Source organism: Petaurus breviceps, unplaced genomic scaffold (genome assembly GCF_028583685.1).
Source record: "Petaurus breviceps papuanus isolate PSGF00001 unplaced genomic scaffold, PetGlider_PUasm1.0 90879, whole genome shotgun sequence".
Lineage (NCBI taxonomy): Eukaryota > Metazoa > Chordata > Mammalia > Diprotodontia > Petauridae > Petaurus > Petaurus breviceps.
The window spans coordinates 12,273,316-12,288,404 of NW_027187368.1; the positions used below are offsets into that span (position 1 = coordinate 12,273,316).

Genomic DNA, 15,089 nt, shown 5'->3' on the forward strand with positions numbered 1-15,089 from the left:
TGTCTGTCCTGGTTCTCAGGGGAAGCTTTTTATCAGAGGTCAGATTGGATCTGTCCGTTGAAAGATTGGATAAGAGAGGCTGATAGCTGAGAAGGGAGAAATGATGGGGTTTGGTGGTCAGGGAAGGCTGAATTTGAAGCCGTGGCACGTGAAGGGCCTTGCAGGATGGGTAGAATATAAACATGAAAAAAAAGAAAAAAAAATAGAATATAAACATGACAATGGAGGTGGTAGAAGACACTCCAGGTGGTCAGTATAGCATGAGTAAAAATGTGAGTTAGGAATAAATCTGGTGCCTGCAAGAGCAGTGAGGAGTGCAAACTGACAGGTGCCTCTCCTTATTCTGCAGCGAATGGCATATTTGACGGCAGCCATGGTCATCGGGGCCCTCTACTGCTTGTCCTGTGTAGTCCTTGTTCTTGGGGTGAAGGAGCAGCATGGTGAGAGCATTGGGGACATCTGGCTTGGGCCAGCTGGAAGGTGTGGGACCCTGGTTCTATGACCCTGGGCAAGTCATATCCTCTCTTTTCCTCCTTGGCAAAATGGGGAAGCTGGACTAGATGACCATTAGAAATAGAAGGTCCCTTCTATTTCTGACCTTCTATACTTTTATTAGAACCTAAGTTTCCTGAACCCCAATCCAAGGTTCTTTCCCCACATACACATCTCATTTGACTGCCTTATGCCATAGGACATACTTCGGAGTACCATAGTACCTCCAGGACTCACCAGATGGACTAACCTGGCCTGACACCCCAGGCAGAGAGAGTCTATATCTAGGCCCCAAGCTGTGAAACAGACAAGATTTGCCCCTTGCTTCTCTGCCTTCCCTACCTTGGTAAATCCCCTTCTCTCTCCAAGTTCCCCCTCCTCCAGGCTCTTCAAACCATAGGTTGCCTCTCCCTCCAAAAAGCATGCCCAAGAAAGGATCTTAATTCATTTATACTGCTAGGTAACTAAGAACGCCCTTCCAGGGAAGTTTGCATTTTAATAGGAATCAAAACCTTTAACCAAAGGGGTAGAGATCCCCACATGACATGCTCCAGTGGGCCCTTAAGGCCAAAATGCTCCTTTGCACATAACTGAACCAGGGGTGCCTGAAATCTTTTGGCATTAGGAGCACAGACACATCAGGGAGTCCCAGGTAACTGAAGCTAGAACAAAATAGGTCCATGAGTGTAGAAAGTGGGAGAAGTCTGGCCCTAGCACAAAGTCTCAAATCAGGAACTGAGGCTGAAGACTGGAAGCATTCTGAAGAACCATGTAGACCAGTGAAGGGGAGTATTGAGAGGTAGGAGGAAGAGCTACCCAGAACCCCCTGTCATTGTTCCTCTGCGTTCATGGTTTATGTGGGTTTTTCTTGCTGAACTCCTAATGCCCCTTGGCCATCTGATAAGGTCTTGTGGCAGGAACTGCCCACTTGAGGGAATTTATCAAATGGCAGTCAAACTGATTGCATGATATGGGAGGTGCTAGCAAAAGGCTGCCCAGTATGCCACATCAGAGAAGGCACTGTGCTCCGTGGGCGAAGCAGAATTTCAGGAGATCAAAAGAAAGTGAGATGTACAAATTTAGAGAATCTACCCCCAAATGTTTCCATGGATTATTTGTGCCCAACCTGTGGTAGAGCATTCTGAACTTGTACTGGTCTCATTGGCCACAGTCAGATGCATTGTAACTTGACTCTAGCATAGTGATGTCATCTTGGTCCTCTTTGAGAACAAAGGATACCAACCAACTATCCAGTGGCAGGTGTGTGCAGGGCCCTGTGCTTATTATTAGGGAGAAAAGATAGCAAAGGGACATAGCCCCTGCCATCACAGAACCTGGAGTCAAATAGAAGCATCAACAGAAACAGAAATAAGTATGATGCCAGTTAGGGGAAGCTAGGTGGCACAGTAGACAGAGTGCCAGGCCTGGAGTTGGAAGACTCTTCTTCCTGATTGGCCTCAGATACTTAGTAGCTGTGTGACCCTGGGCAAGTCACTTCACCCTGTTTGTCTCAGTTTTTTCATCTGTAAAATGATCTGGAGAAGGATATGGCAAACCACTCCAGTATCTTTGTCAAGAAAACCCCACGTGGGGTCATGAAGAGTCATGAACAACAACAACAAAATGATACAAGGTCAGATGGGATCAGGATGCAGATTAAAAGTTGTAGGAAAGTTTGAAGAAGGTTCTTTAGTTTCCTACCCTAACTCAAGCTGAATGGCCCTCTAGGCCCTTGTCTTCCTGGATTGCCAATCCCTAGGCCCTCAGTCTAAAGATGTCTTCCTTTCTCTGTTACATTCTGGCTTCGCCTCATTTCTCACTCATCGGTTCCTGCTCCTTTCCCTTTCATTTGCTATTTTCTCCTACCTTCTTGCCCTCCTCTGACTACCCCCCCAGACTTGTGGGTCCCCTGCATCTCAGGTGACTCTACCTTCTCCTTCTTTCCCCACCATCTATCACTTTTTTAGAACCTTAGTCAAGAAGCCCTCAGATTCTACAATTCAATTAAAAGAAACATTTAAGTCCTTACTAAGTGCTAAATACTGAGGTTACAAAAATTTTAAATGACATAGTCCCTAATTTCAGAGTCTATAATCTTAATAGTGAGTCACAAGTCATACACAGACAGATAAATATGATACAAGACAAGAATGTGATCAAGCAAAGGAGGAGTCCAGAAATAAAGCTTAGGAAAAAAATTAGGGAACAGAGAGCTCACAGGTAAAGTCAGTCAGAAAGGCTAGCAGCCCCCTGATTCCAGGGAACCAGCCTGTGCCTATGAGTACAAAGGCCAGCCCACGGCAGGGTCAGCCCCCTTACCTGACTCCTTTCATTGCAGGGCCGCTCAGCACCTTGGACCAGTCCAGACTTCCATTTGTTTACAGCCTGTTCACCATCATGGGCCACAAGCCCTACATGCTCCTCCTAAGTGGATTCTTCGTTGTCTCCATGGCATTCCAGGTAAAAGGACAGGGTCTGCTGAGACTGACCAGTGGCCTTGCAGGAGTCCAAGAGGTTAGGAAGTGTGGACTCTAACTGAACCAGGAGTAGGGGGAATTTGAAAGGTAGCTTAGTATCATGGAATAGCATTGGGTTTGGACTCTGAAGACCTAGGTTCACATCCCAGCTTTGCCAATTACTACCTTTGTGACCTTAAACTGAGTCACTGGCATGTCTCTGGCACTCAGTTTCCTCATCTTTAAGATGAAGAGGTTGGACTGGATTGTCTTTAGAGTCTAATACCTATAAATCCTATCTGGAGTGGAGAAGACTAAAACTGAACCCTAGATCCCAATTCTATACTTTACTGTCTTCTCCTTCCCACCCCATCCTGGCCACAGCTGGATTTCATTATACTATCATGAGAAAAGCCCAGGAGACCTGAGATCTACTCTTAGCCAAGCCAATAATTCACTTGGTCACCAATGACAAATCATTGTTCTTCTATGAAATGAGGGATGTTGATAAAAACTAATATTTATATAGCAATTTAAGGTTAATGACATGCTTTCCTCATAACAGTCTTACCAGGGAGTATGTCTTCTCTGATTTATAGTTGGGGTAAAGGAAGTTCAGAGAAGTGAAGTGATTTGCTGACAGTTAAGTAGTTATACATGTCAGAGATGGGCATCAATGCCAAGTCCAAATATCCTTTCTGCTACGTGATATTGCTGCCTCAGTTTCAAGTTCCTCTTCAGAAACTCCATGGAATCTTTTGAGAAGGAGACTGAGCCAACCCAGTATACTTAACTTCCCCTATTAGCTCCTCTAGCCCTGTAAGTAATTGGATCTGCCTGAAGACAGTCTCCCTTCCCTCCCACAGATGGCCCAGGGGATTTTTGCCTTCTTCTGCACCCATGCTGCTGGTCTTGCTGGGAGCTTCCAGTACCTGTTACTCATCCTACTGGTACAAAGTTTTGTTATTTGGGGGAAAATCTGGGTGGGCCTATTCCCCCATTGTCTGGATCCCAGCTAGGAATTTCCAAATGGGTCTGGGTTGAGAAGGAGATTCACATCCTCTCAAAGGACCTACTCTCAGTCGTTCCTGGGAACTCTCTGGAGTGGAATAATAATTGACATTTATATTTCACTTTAAAGTTGTCAAAGCACTTTTGGTACATTAGAGAAGTGTGTGGTCTTTGAAAGTGTACTGGACAATTCAAGTTCATATGGCATTTTCAGCAAAGATGTAAAATAGAACAAGACTGAATAATGATCAAGAAGTAAGTGCCTTCTGGCCGTATAACCTTGAGCAAGTTACTTAACCCCAGTTGCTTTAAAAAAAAAAAAAGAAGTAAGTGCCTTCGCCCAGCCCTAAATTGTATAAAAAGACAACCAGAAGTCTTTAGCAGCCCTCTGCCAGGGAAACTAACACTAATATGAGTAGACAAGCTGGAAACTCCCAAACTCTCTGACCAGAGACATTCCAGAGACACATGAATGAATGAGAAAACATTTATTAACTATTTGCTGTGTGCAAAGCACAAGAAATACAGATCTAATAGTAAGACAGTCCTTGTATCTGAAGCCTACAGCATTCTTTACTCAGGGGCAAGAAACCTAGAATGAGTAGATGAAGAAGTCAAAGGGGCCTCTGAATCCTACATCACTATAACTGTGGATCAGGGACAAAAGCAGGCAGAACTCTGACCATGGTGTGGCAGAAGAGGGGGTGGGTGCAGAAGCCCGTAGAAGCCCACTCTGACCAGATATCCCAGAGAACCTTGAAGTCTGCAATCCTTTGTACCAGAGGACAGGAAGCCTGGAATGCTTGAACAGCGAAATGCCAAGAGGATCAGAAACCCACTCTGACTATGACTCCCTGAAAAGCTGGAAGTATACAAGAATCTGATGCAAGATGTTCTAGAGGGTCCTGAAAACCTCTGTGCTCTGAACACAGATGATCCCAGGGGCCTGAAACTGGCCAGCATTCTGTGCACAGGCATACTGGGAAAAATAGAAGAAACTAGTGGCCCAGGCAATTAAGGTCAGGATCAAACAAGCCCTTATCATCCCTTCTAAAAGTACAGAATGGGGTGGAGTCTGACACAAGACTGATTATAATTCTAAAAGTGGAGGGGAAGAGTTTTAATAGAATAGAAAACTTTCAAGCATTCCTAATGAAAAGACCAGAGCAGAGTAGATACTTTGAAATGCAAACACAGGAGTCAAGAGAAACCTAGAAAGGTAAATATATTTGAGTAATTGAAAGGGGCTAAATGATGATGACATGCTTACATTCTAATAGGATACATAAAGACAAGTGTCCTTTTAGAACCCCAGGAGCTTAAATAAAGCTATGGCTTTATTGGAATTAAATAAAACAGATGGCCTGGAGGTGGTTTTGTGCTGTTTTGATAGTCTTAAGAGGGGAAAAAAGGTAGGTAGAAGGGAATATACTAGAGAAGAAATGAGGAAAGGGGTAATAGAACTTTCTCTTTTTTATAATTAGGGTTCTTGAGAAGAATATACAAGCGTGGAGGAAGGGGATGGGAAAAGTGGGCATCACATGAACTCGATGCTTATCTAAGCCAAAGGAGAGCTAACCCAATAGACACACAGAGAGAAATAAGCAAAGATTGGGAAATGCAGAAGGGGGAATGCAATTTATGGGAGAGGGTAGAGTCAAAGCAGGAACAGCCAAAAGAAACTTAAACACTGGTGTTCTGATCATAAAAAGGGGATTAAAAGGAAAGAAAGGAAGGGAAAGAATTAGTTATCAGAGTCTGGGCAAGAGGAAGAAAAGAGAGGTACAAGTAAGGCAATGGATCTCTTCAGTTACAGATCATTAGTGTTGATCATATTACTTCTCTTTCATCACTGTCTTTGTTAACAGGAATGAGGGGGCAAAGAAAGGGAAAACAATAAGATGATATGATAAAGAGAAATAAGCAATTAACAATCACAGCCATGAATATGAATGGGATGATCTCATCCATAAAATGGAAGGGGGTAGAATAAATTCAGAAAGCAAAATACTATATGTTTTTTATGCAAAAAAAAACACTTGAAACATTCACATAGGCTTAAAGAGGAGTAGAAGTTAATATATGGGCAAAAAAAATCAGGAATAGCATTTATTATCTCAGACAAGACAATAATAAAAATATATATTGTTAAAATAAACAGAAATTCCATAATACCTAAAGGCACCACATACAAATATATAATATCAACACTTACTATATATGCACTAAATATCATAGCATCTAAGTCCTTAGGTAAAAAGCTAATTAAGTCGCAGAGAGAAATATCTAGCAAAACTATAGTATTTGGGGACATCAGTGTAACCTTTGAAACTTAGACAAATCTAACAAAAAAGAAAACAAGACAGAAGTTAAGAACCTTAATAGAATTTTAGAAATTATAGATCTCTGGAAATTCCTGAATAGAATAGTAGGAATATATATATATATTATTTATAATATATATTATATATATTTTTTATTTATAAATATATATATATATATTTCTCAATTCTGTATGCCGCCCTTACAAAAACTGACCATATGTTAGAGCATAAAAACCTCATAAATTCACAAAAGCATCCATTGACTATAATGCAATAAAATCGTAATCAATAAAGAGCCTTTCAATTAAAGATTACAATTTAAGTGGAGACTGAATTATTTAATGTTAAAGAATTAGTGGGTCAAAAAGTATCATAGAAACAATAGTTAATTTCATCAAAGAAAATGATAATTAGACAACATTCTAAATCTTTTAGGATGCAGCCAAAAATCACTAAGGGAAACATTTATCTTTACAAGCTTTTTATCAGTTAAAGAGGGAAATAACAGATCAACAAGTTGAGCATTAAATTAAAAAGAAAAAAAACCTAAAGAACAACAAACTCAAAGAACTAAAAATTCTAAAAGTAAAAAAAGATTAAGTTGAAAGCAAAAAAAAATTGATAAATAAAATTAGGAACTTTTTTAAAAAGCTAATAAAAAGTTAACATTAGCTAACCTGATTTTTTAAGTGAGAGTAGAAAATCAAATCACACATTTCTATTTTTTTTTTATTATTTTAATTCATTTGTTTATTTACTTTTAGTTTACAACATTCAGTTCCACAGTCCCTTGAATTTCAAATTTTCTCCCCCTCCACCCAAACCTGGTCATGATGGCATACGCTCAAATATAGGATCTACAAATATCTTCACATTAATCATTAGTCAGGTTGTAAAGAAGGATTATAACCGATGGAATGATCAGTGGGAAAGAAGAAACAAAACAAAACAAGAAAAAGAAACAGAGCAAGTAGTTACACATTTCTATTTTTATGGGGTTTTGGGGTTTTTTTTTGGAGGGGGGAAGGTAGGGCAATAAGGATTAAGTGACTTGCCCAAGGTCACACGGCTAGTTTTTTGTGTTAAGTGTCTGAGGCCGGATTTGAACTCAGGTCCTCCTCACTCCAGGGCGGGTGCTCTATTCACTGAACCACCTAGCCACCCCTACAAATCACACATTTCAAAAATGAAAAAAGACAATTCATAACAAATGAAGAGGAAATAATTAGTAAGTATTTTCCATATTAATTGCTAACAAAATTGATAAATAAAATGTAGAAATGTTTATAAAAACATAAAATATTCAGATTAACTGAATAAGAAGTAGAAACTTTAAGTAGCTCAATGTCATTTTTTTTTAAGTTAGACAAGCCATTAATTAACTACCAAAGGGGAAAAAAAAAACCAGGACCATATGGTTTAAAATCAAGCTCTATCAAATATTCAAAGAGCAATTAATTTCAATATTGCGTAAACTGTAAAAATAGACCAAGAAGGGATCCTACCAAATTCCTTCTATGATCTTGACACCTTAGAGGAATGAAAATTAAAGCAACTCTAAGTTTCCACCTCACACCCATCAAATTTTCAAAGATGACAAAAAAGGAAAGTGACAGTTGTTGAAGAGGATGTAGGAAATCAGGCAGATTAATGTAGTGTTTATGGAACTGTGGATTGCTCCAACCTTGCAAAAAGCAATTTGGAACTATGCCTCAAAAGTCACCAAAATGTCTATGTCCTTTGACCTAATAATGCCACTACCAGCCATATGTCACAAGGAGATAAAAGAAAGGCAGTAATATATGTATATGTGTGGGTGTTTTATATATTTATATTTCTAACAGCTCCTTCTATTGTAGCAAAGAACTGGAAACTAGAGGGGTGCCTATCAGTTCAGGACTAGGTGGATAAATTATGGTCCTTGAATATAATGAGATATTATTGTGCCCTAAAATATTACAAAAGTTGTGGATTTAGAGAAACTTTGTTAGATTTTTATGAATTAATACAGAATGAAGAGAGTAGAGCCAGGAGAACGATTTATACATTACTGTAACATTGTAAAGAAAAAAACCACTTTGAAAGATTTAAAAACAGTGATCAATGAAATGACCAACTATGAATCCACAGGATGAATGATATAATCTCCTGACAAGAGAAGTGACTAGAGGTGCAGAAAGAGATTTATGTTTATAGGCATGGCCAATGTATTTAAAAATTTTTTTAAATTTTTTTTTCTTGATTTATGCTTATTTATTGTAAGAGAGGTTGATTTGGTTGGTTTGGGGGGAGGGTTGGAAGTGGGGGTGGGGAATGGTGATAGTGATGCCAGAAAAAAGAAGAATGTTACTGAAGCATTCTTTTAAATTCTGAGAATAGAAAGTTCAAAGGAATAAATAGTCAAGCAGGACATCTTTGAAACTAATGTGTTAAACGTATATACTTCTAAAAAGTACGTTTACATAACAGAGGGCAAAGAAAGTACACTGGGCCTGACCTCAGGAGACCTGGGTTCTGATCTTTGCTTCAACACCAGTTATACATGAACCTGGATTAGCTGTTTCTCCCTGGGCCTCAGTTTCGTCAATTATGAAACACAGATAATGATACAGAACCTATCCTACGGGGTTGTTGTCAGAAAAGTGCTTCGTAAACTTTAAAGTGCTACAGACATGTGAGTTACTAATATTACTGATAACCATTTTTTAACAATTTCTATTTACTTTCTACCCATCCTTGAAGACTCGGCTCTAATGCTGTCATCTCCATGAAACTTTCCCCATTTTCATCCCATCCAATCTTCCATCTCCCAGCTGGAAATAATCCCTCCATCATCTAACCTCAGAACTGTGTGCTCTTCTGTACTTATTTTAGCCAAATTTGTATTATTTGTATTGTCTGTGGGGGAACAGGATTGGTCAGAGAAAACTTCTAGAGGAAATGGAACTTGAGCTGGGCCTTGGAAGAACTACAAGTTCTTGTTTTGAAGAGTAGATTCTGATTCAAAGGGAGAGCCTGGTATAGCCCTGGTACCTCTTACCACCTAGGCCAGGGAACACTTGAACTCTACCTGGTCTCTACTCTATTTTCTCTTTTTTCCTTCTCTTCTCCCATTCCTTACTCTTATCCTCCCCTCCTTTTCTTTTTTTTTCTAAATTAATTTTATTTTAGTTTTCAACATTACTTCCATAAGATTTTGAATTTTAAATTTTCTTCCCCCTCCCCAAGATGGCATGCAATCTGACATAGGCTCTACATATACATTCATATTGAACATTTCACATTAGTCATGTTGTATACTTTTCTTTTTTTTAGCTATTAAATGTTATGTTTAATACAATCTAACATTTTAAATGTTAACATTTGTAAAATAGCTGTATAGATCTCAAATATTCTGTTACTGTAAACCCACAAAAAATAAAGAAATAGCCTCTCTCCTCTCTGTTTTTTGTGACATGGTTCTTTTCTAGTTCTTTTCCCATGTCTAACCAGTACTAACCTGGATCACCATCTATGGCAAGCCAACTATCATCTATCATCTATCATCATCATCATCATCATCTTCTTCTTCTTCCTTCTTCTTCTCCTTCTTCTTCTCTTTCTTCTTCTCCTCCTCCTCCCCTTCCCCTTCTTATTCTTCTTCTCCTTCTCTTCTTTTTCCTCTTCTTTCTCCTCCTTCTTTGAAACATTATTATTATTTGAAACAACTTTTTCTTCTCTTCTTCTCCTTCTTCTTCTCTTTCTTCTTCTCCTCCTCCTCCCCTTCCCCTTCTTATTCTTCTTCTCCTCCTCTTCTTTTTCCTCTTCTTTCTCCTCCTTCTTTGAAACATTATTATTATTTGAAACAACTTTTTCTTCTCTTCTTCTCCTTCTTCCAAAAGCTAAGGCCTAAACTTATCTCCCATCCCTTTTTTCTCCTCTAGGCAAATGAGGCACTAGTTTAAATTATCCTAGCACTTCAGAAGATGTGCTGGACTGAGAGTCAAGAGACCCGAGTTCTGATCCCAACTTTGCTGTATTAACTAACTCACTCTGTGATCTAATCTGTAATGACCTAATTTTCCAGCCCTGACCTCCTCCTGTTCTGCTCCTAAGCTCCAGTACTAATTCTTGCCCATTCTGCTTCCTTCCTCAGGTGGTAGCCTCCCTCTCTATTCCATTCTGGCAATGGTTCCTGGTGAAGTTTGGGAAGAAAAGTGCAGTTTTTGTTGGGTTTTCAGTAAGTCTGCTGGGCTTTCCTGGCTAATTTTCCTAATTCCACTGGGCCTTGCCTGCTGACCTTCTGTGATGTTTCTGGCCAAGACTCCATACACCCTTCAAGGAGGTGGGGGAAATGCAAATTGGGGGAAGGAACCAAAACTGAGCTCGCTTTCTGTGCCTGATCCTTTGGCTCCTCCATTCCTGGAATCTTATTACTTCAGGGATCCTTCCTGTAGGGAGAACTACCTATTTCAGCTCCATAGACATAGAGAAACAGTACTAGAGGAAGCTTAAAAGATTATCTAGACAGATTGTTCAGCTTGCCCAAGGTCACACAACAAGTAAGTGATAGAGGAAGAAGAACTTTCTCATTTCCCTTTTAGTCACAAGAAGAAGCCTTGGCTTAGGAAACAAAGTTATAGGATCAAGGACTATAATAATTCACATTTCTCTACTAATGGCTACCATTTATATAGCACTTTTAAGTTTACAAATTGCTTTATACTATCTAATTTTATCTTCCCAATAACTCTAGGAGGTAGGTGTTATTATTATTCCCATTTTATAGATGAGGTAACAGAGGCAGGCATAGGTTAAATGACTTGCCTAACCTAAGGTTCACACAGCTAGTGTCTGAGACTAGATTTGAACTCAGGTCTTCCTCAATCAAGGCCCAGCTTTCTATCCACTGTGCCACCTAACAGTCCCAGCAGGACTTTAGAGTTTGCAAAAAACCTGCTCCCCATAAAACCCCTGAGGAGCAGGTATAAACATACAATATTATTTGAGTTTTACAAATGAGGATACTGAAGCTCAGAGATGAGCAAATGAATGGCAAAAAGGATTCAGAGCAAACAAAATGTCAGGACCTGGATTCAAACCCAAGTCTTCTGATCAGAAAGGGACCTTAGACACCATAAGATTGTAGATTCAGAGCCCTAAGGTCAGGTAGTTCAACCTCCTTATTTTACAGAGGAAGAGATTGAAGCCAAGAGAAGTCAGCTAGGAAGTAAGCAACAAACAGAGCTGGGATTCCAACCCAGAAGCTCTGCTTCTAGATGGACTGCCCTTTCCATTGTTCCACACTGCCTGCCAGGGAGTCTGCCTGGGATCAAACCCGGTGGCAGAGGAGAGAAAAGGACACAGTTCTTCCCCTTCCCCCCATGTTCAGTAGTGCTATTCCTTTGAACTCCCCCTTTGCTGCCTTCCATCTCACTGTCCCCTACTCTACTGACTTTGATCTCCAGCTCATCATCCCAGCCTTCATTATTCTCGTCCAAGTGACACATAACTTCCTCACCTTTGCTCTCACCATGATCCTAGTGGGCTGCAGCACAGCCGTGCTCTTCTTGTTGCCATGGTGAGTATGGGCTCCTGCCAAGACTGCTCCTAGTCTTCCAAAGGAGATGGGAGTGGGGTGGCAGGAGGAAGGGAGACTTTTGTACTGCAGAGTCAGGATCAGGGCTGCATTGAGAAAGGATTCACCGAAATTGAACGGAAAATGTTCTGGGGTCAGAAAGCATTAGAGGTGAAAAGGGCTCTAAGAATATAAAACAGAAGACCAGATCTTGAAAAGAGCCTAACACATGGAACACAGGATCCTTCAAGATCGTCTGGAGCAGGGGTTCTTAATCTGGGGGCCATGAACTTGGTTTTTTAAAATATTTTGATAACTGTATTTTAACACAATTGATATTCGTAATGCTGTGTATTTTATTTTATGCATTTAACACATTCTGCGAAGGAGTCTGCAGACCTCACCAGGTTACCAAAGGGAAAAATATTAAGAATCACTGGTCTAGGCTGACCCCCTCATTTTTAAAAGGAGGAAACTGAGGCCCAAGAATGTAAAGTGGCTGGCCTCAGGTCACAGAGTTTCAGTCTTGGCAACACAAAAATACCTTGTTGTATAGTGTGAGAATCAGATATATTAGAAAGGATTCCCTACTAATTGACCTCTGGGAGTTATGTCTAAGGGCTATCGTTACCAGTACTAAATCTAACCAGTTCTGGCATCTTAAGGCAAGGGAAGTACACTTGGGGCCTGGAAAGAGGGAAGATGTCTGGGAAGAGACTATTACCATGGAAACACTCATTGCTACTAAGAGACCTCATCACTCTAGCACCACTCTCTTCCTAAATTAAGGCTGCTGCTTACTTCCTAACACAAGCCAGAACAGGCCCTGACCTGGGAATCAGGAGTTCTGCCTTTGGGTTCTAGCTTTGCCACTGAACCACTTTGTGACCCTCCTCTGACACATAGTTTTCTCATCTGTTAAGAGGAAAGGGTTGGTTAAAGGAGGTGATCTTTGGGGTTCCATTCACTGCCAATAATACATAATTCTAAGTAATAGTGGGGAAACAGAAACTCAGGAGGGTGAAATATGAGGGCATAACAACAATGTGTGGCAGCATCATAATCTTCATTCTTTCTATGAAAGCATGCTGTCTTCAAGGGCAGGGGGCAGGGGAGCATTGTCTGACTTGCCAGACTTCTTTGGCACTGCCTAAGTCAAAAATGTAGGATGAGGTGAGCACATATCGTAGAATTTAGAACTAGAAAGGGCCATCTTTTCTAACCTCGTTTTGAAAACTGAGACACAGAGAAGGGAAATGACCAGTTAGTAAGTCACCTCACCCAGCAAACAAGTCATCTCCACTACTTCCAGTCTTGCCTTCCCTTCTATAGGTCCATGCTCCCAGATGCCATAGATGATTTCCAGTTAAAGAATCCCAGCTGCCAGAACTTGGAGGCATTCTTCTACTCTTTCTACATCTTTGTCAACAAGTTTGGAGGTGGTCTGGCCCTGGGGATCTCTACCATGAGCTTACAGTAGGGCTTGCTTTATTCTTCTTGTTGTGATTTGGTTTAACAAGGGCACCTTTGGTTCTCTCTGTGAAGCAGCTGTTTTGGCATACCCCTCCTCCTCACCCAGGTAGATGGCTACATTTGGTTGACAGGTCCTGGGAGCACTGAAACCCCAGTAACTCTTATGAGGGGATTTGCCAGCTCACTTGTGAATTTTGGGTGTGAGGTTTCAGGGCTTTCCCTATAATGGATGAAAGATCTGAGGTGTTCCTAGAAGAAATGAGAGATCTAAGCTTTCCCAATGATGGCCCTAGAAGGTTATTACTGTGGATGTGAAAGGTCTGGGCCTGTCACTAGGGGTTAGTAGGGGTTAGGGTATCCCTAAGGGGGTTTCAGGATCCATGGATGTTCCTTGGGGAAAGTAAGACCTAGACCAATCCTAAAGGTCACAAGATCTGTCCCAAGCCACGCTGTATGTTTTTATCCTGATGGGTGACCTTGAATGGGAAAATAAAGGGAGGAGAGGTCACCAAAGAGAGAATGTAGCCAGAGGTGGCAGGGAGGTAAGAAGGGCTTCAGGAAAATGCTAGGATACTGGGAGCATTACTATAAAGCCTCAGTCCTGTTTTGGTGGAGGGATGAGGAATAAAGGTTTAATATGAGTTCTGACTGACTACTTCTTCCTCCTCCCACCCCTGAATTATTGCCATGCAGCAGATAGCATGGAAGTTGATCCACAGGGATGTCCTTGGGCATAATATCATAACTCTCTACTGTGTGTTTAGCTTTGCAGGCTATCAAGCTGGAAGCTGTGAGCCAAACCATATGGTCAAACTGATTCTCCGTGTGCTCATGGCCCCCGTTCCTATCACCTTGTTAATCATTGGCCTGACTATCTTCTGCTTCTATCCCATTGATGAGAAAAAGAGGAAGGAAATCAGAGCAAAGATGGAGGCAGCCAAGTGAGTCCTCAAGGCTCTATAAAACAAAAGGAAGGGTCTGGTCCCACCTAGACAGCCTGGTATAGTGGAAAGATAAGGTCCCTGGAGTAGGAGTGTCAAAAAAGGAGTTAAAATCCACAATATACAATAGCTTCTATTTCTAGAGTACTTTATAGTCTCCAAAACTTGTCAGGGAGACAGAGCATAGACTAATACAGATGGGAAAACTGAGGTCCAGAAACAGGAAATAACCTGTCCAGGATCATACGGCTAGTAAATAGAAGAGTCAGGTCTTAAATATGGGTCTCCCGATTCCAAAACTAGAGCTCTTTGTTCTGCATCAAGCTATCTCACCACATATGCAATAAATAGTTGCCATTCTAGAGAACATCTAATTCAGTTCTGAGTTGGATGGTATTGACATGACAGTTCAGAGAAGAAAGAAAGAGAGCACTGTGAATGGGAGAAATCCCAGAAGGCTTCCCAGAGTAGCTGGACTTTGCCATCTTCTTCAGAGGAAGCACTTAGGAAGTTTTCCACCAGGTATCAAGACAATAGCCAACTTATTCTCTATTCATTCAATCAACAAACATTTATTGTCATTTTTGTACAGGACAAGAGGCTCAGCATGGGAACACAAAGAGATATAATATGTACTCTGTTTCCTTGGTTTCTATGATCCTGTATCCTCAAAGCTCTCCTGAAGGAGCTTATCACCCGGGAAAGACAAGTACACAAACAGTATGATTCAAGAGAGTAGATTAAGTGCTGTTGGAGGTTTGTATCAGCAATGCCATATTCACAATGCCTATGGAGATTACAGATATGCTGATATAATTATCCATCACAAAATACA

General features: G+C 40.7%; 1 protein-coding gene and 1 long non-coding RNA gene across 5 annotated transcripts in view; one reads left to right on the top strand and one right to left on the bottom strand.

The window, feature by feature from the left end:
* Window positions 1-15,089, bottom strand: part of LOC138150421 (uncharacterized) — a 118,796-nt gene that overhangs the window by 77,897 nt on the left and 25,810 nt on the right. The gene's annotated exons all lie outside the window — the stretch shown is intronic.
* The window catches only part of LOC138150417 (sodium-dependent lysophosphatidylcholine symporter 1-like), a 50,354-nt gene that overhangs the window by 25,289 nt on the left and 9,976 nt on the right, over window positions 1-15,089 (top strand). For 2 of the 3 annotated variants that reach the window (XM_069073853.1, XM_069073852.1), the window contains 7 exons: window positions 350-440; window positions 2,831-2,952; window positions 3,815-3,898; window positions 10,419-10,502; window positions 11,731-11,843; window positions 13,173-13,316; window positions 14,078-14,254. In XM_069073853.1, coding sequence (XP_068929954.1) covers window positions 350-440; window positions 2,831-2,952; window positions 3,815-3,898; window positions 10,419-10,502; window positions 11,731-11,843; window positions 13,173-13,316; window positions 14,078-14,254 — 815 coding nt within the window. The remainder of the gene's footprint in view (window positions 1-349; window positions 441-2,830; window positions 2,953-3,814; window positions 3,899-10,418; window positions 10,503-11,730; window positions 11,844-13,172; window positions 13,317-14,077; window positions 14,255-15,089) is intronic. The other variant, XM_069073854.1, reaches the window with a different exon arrangement.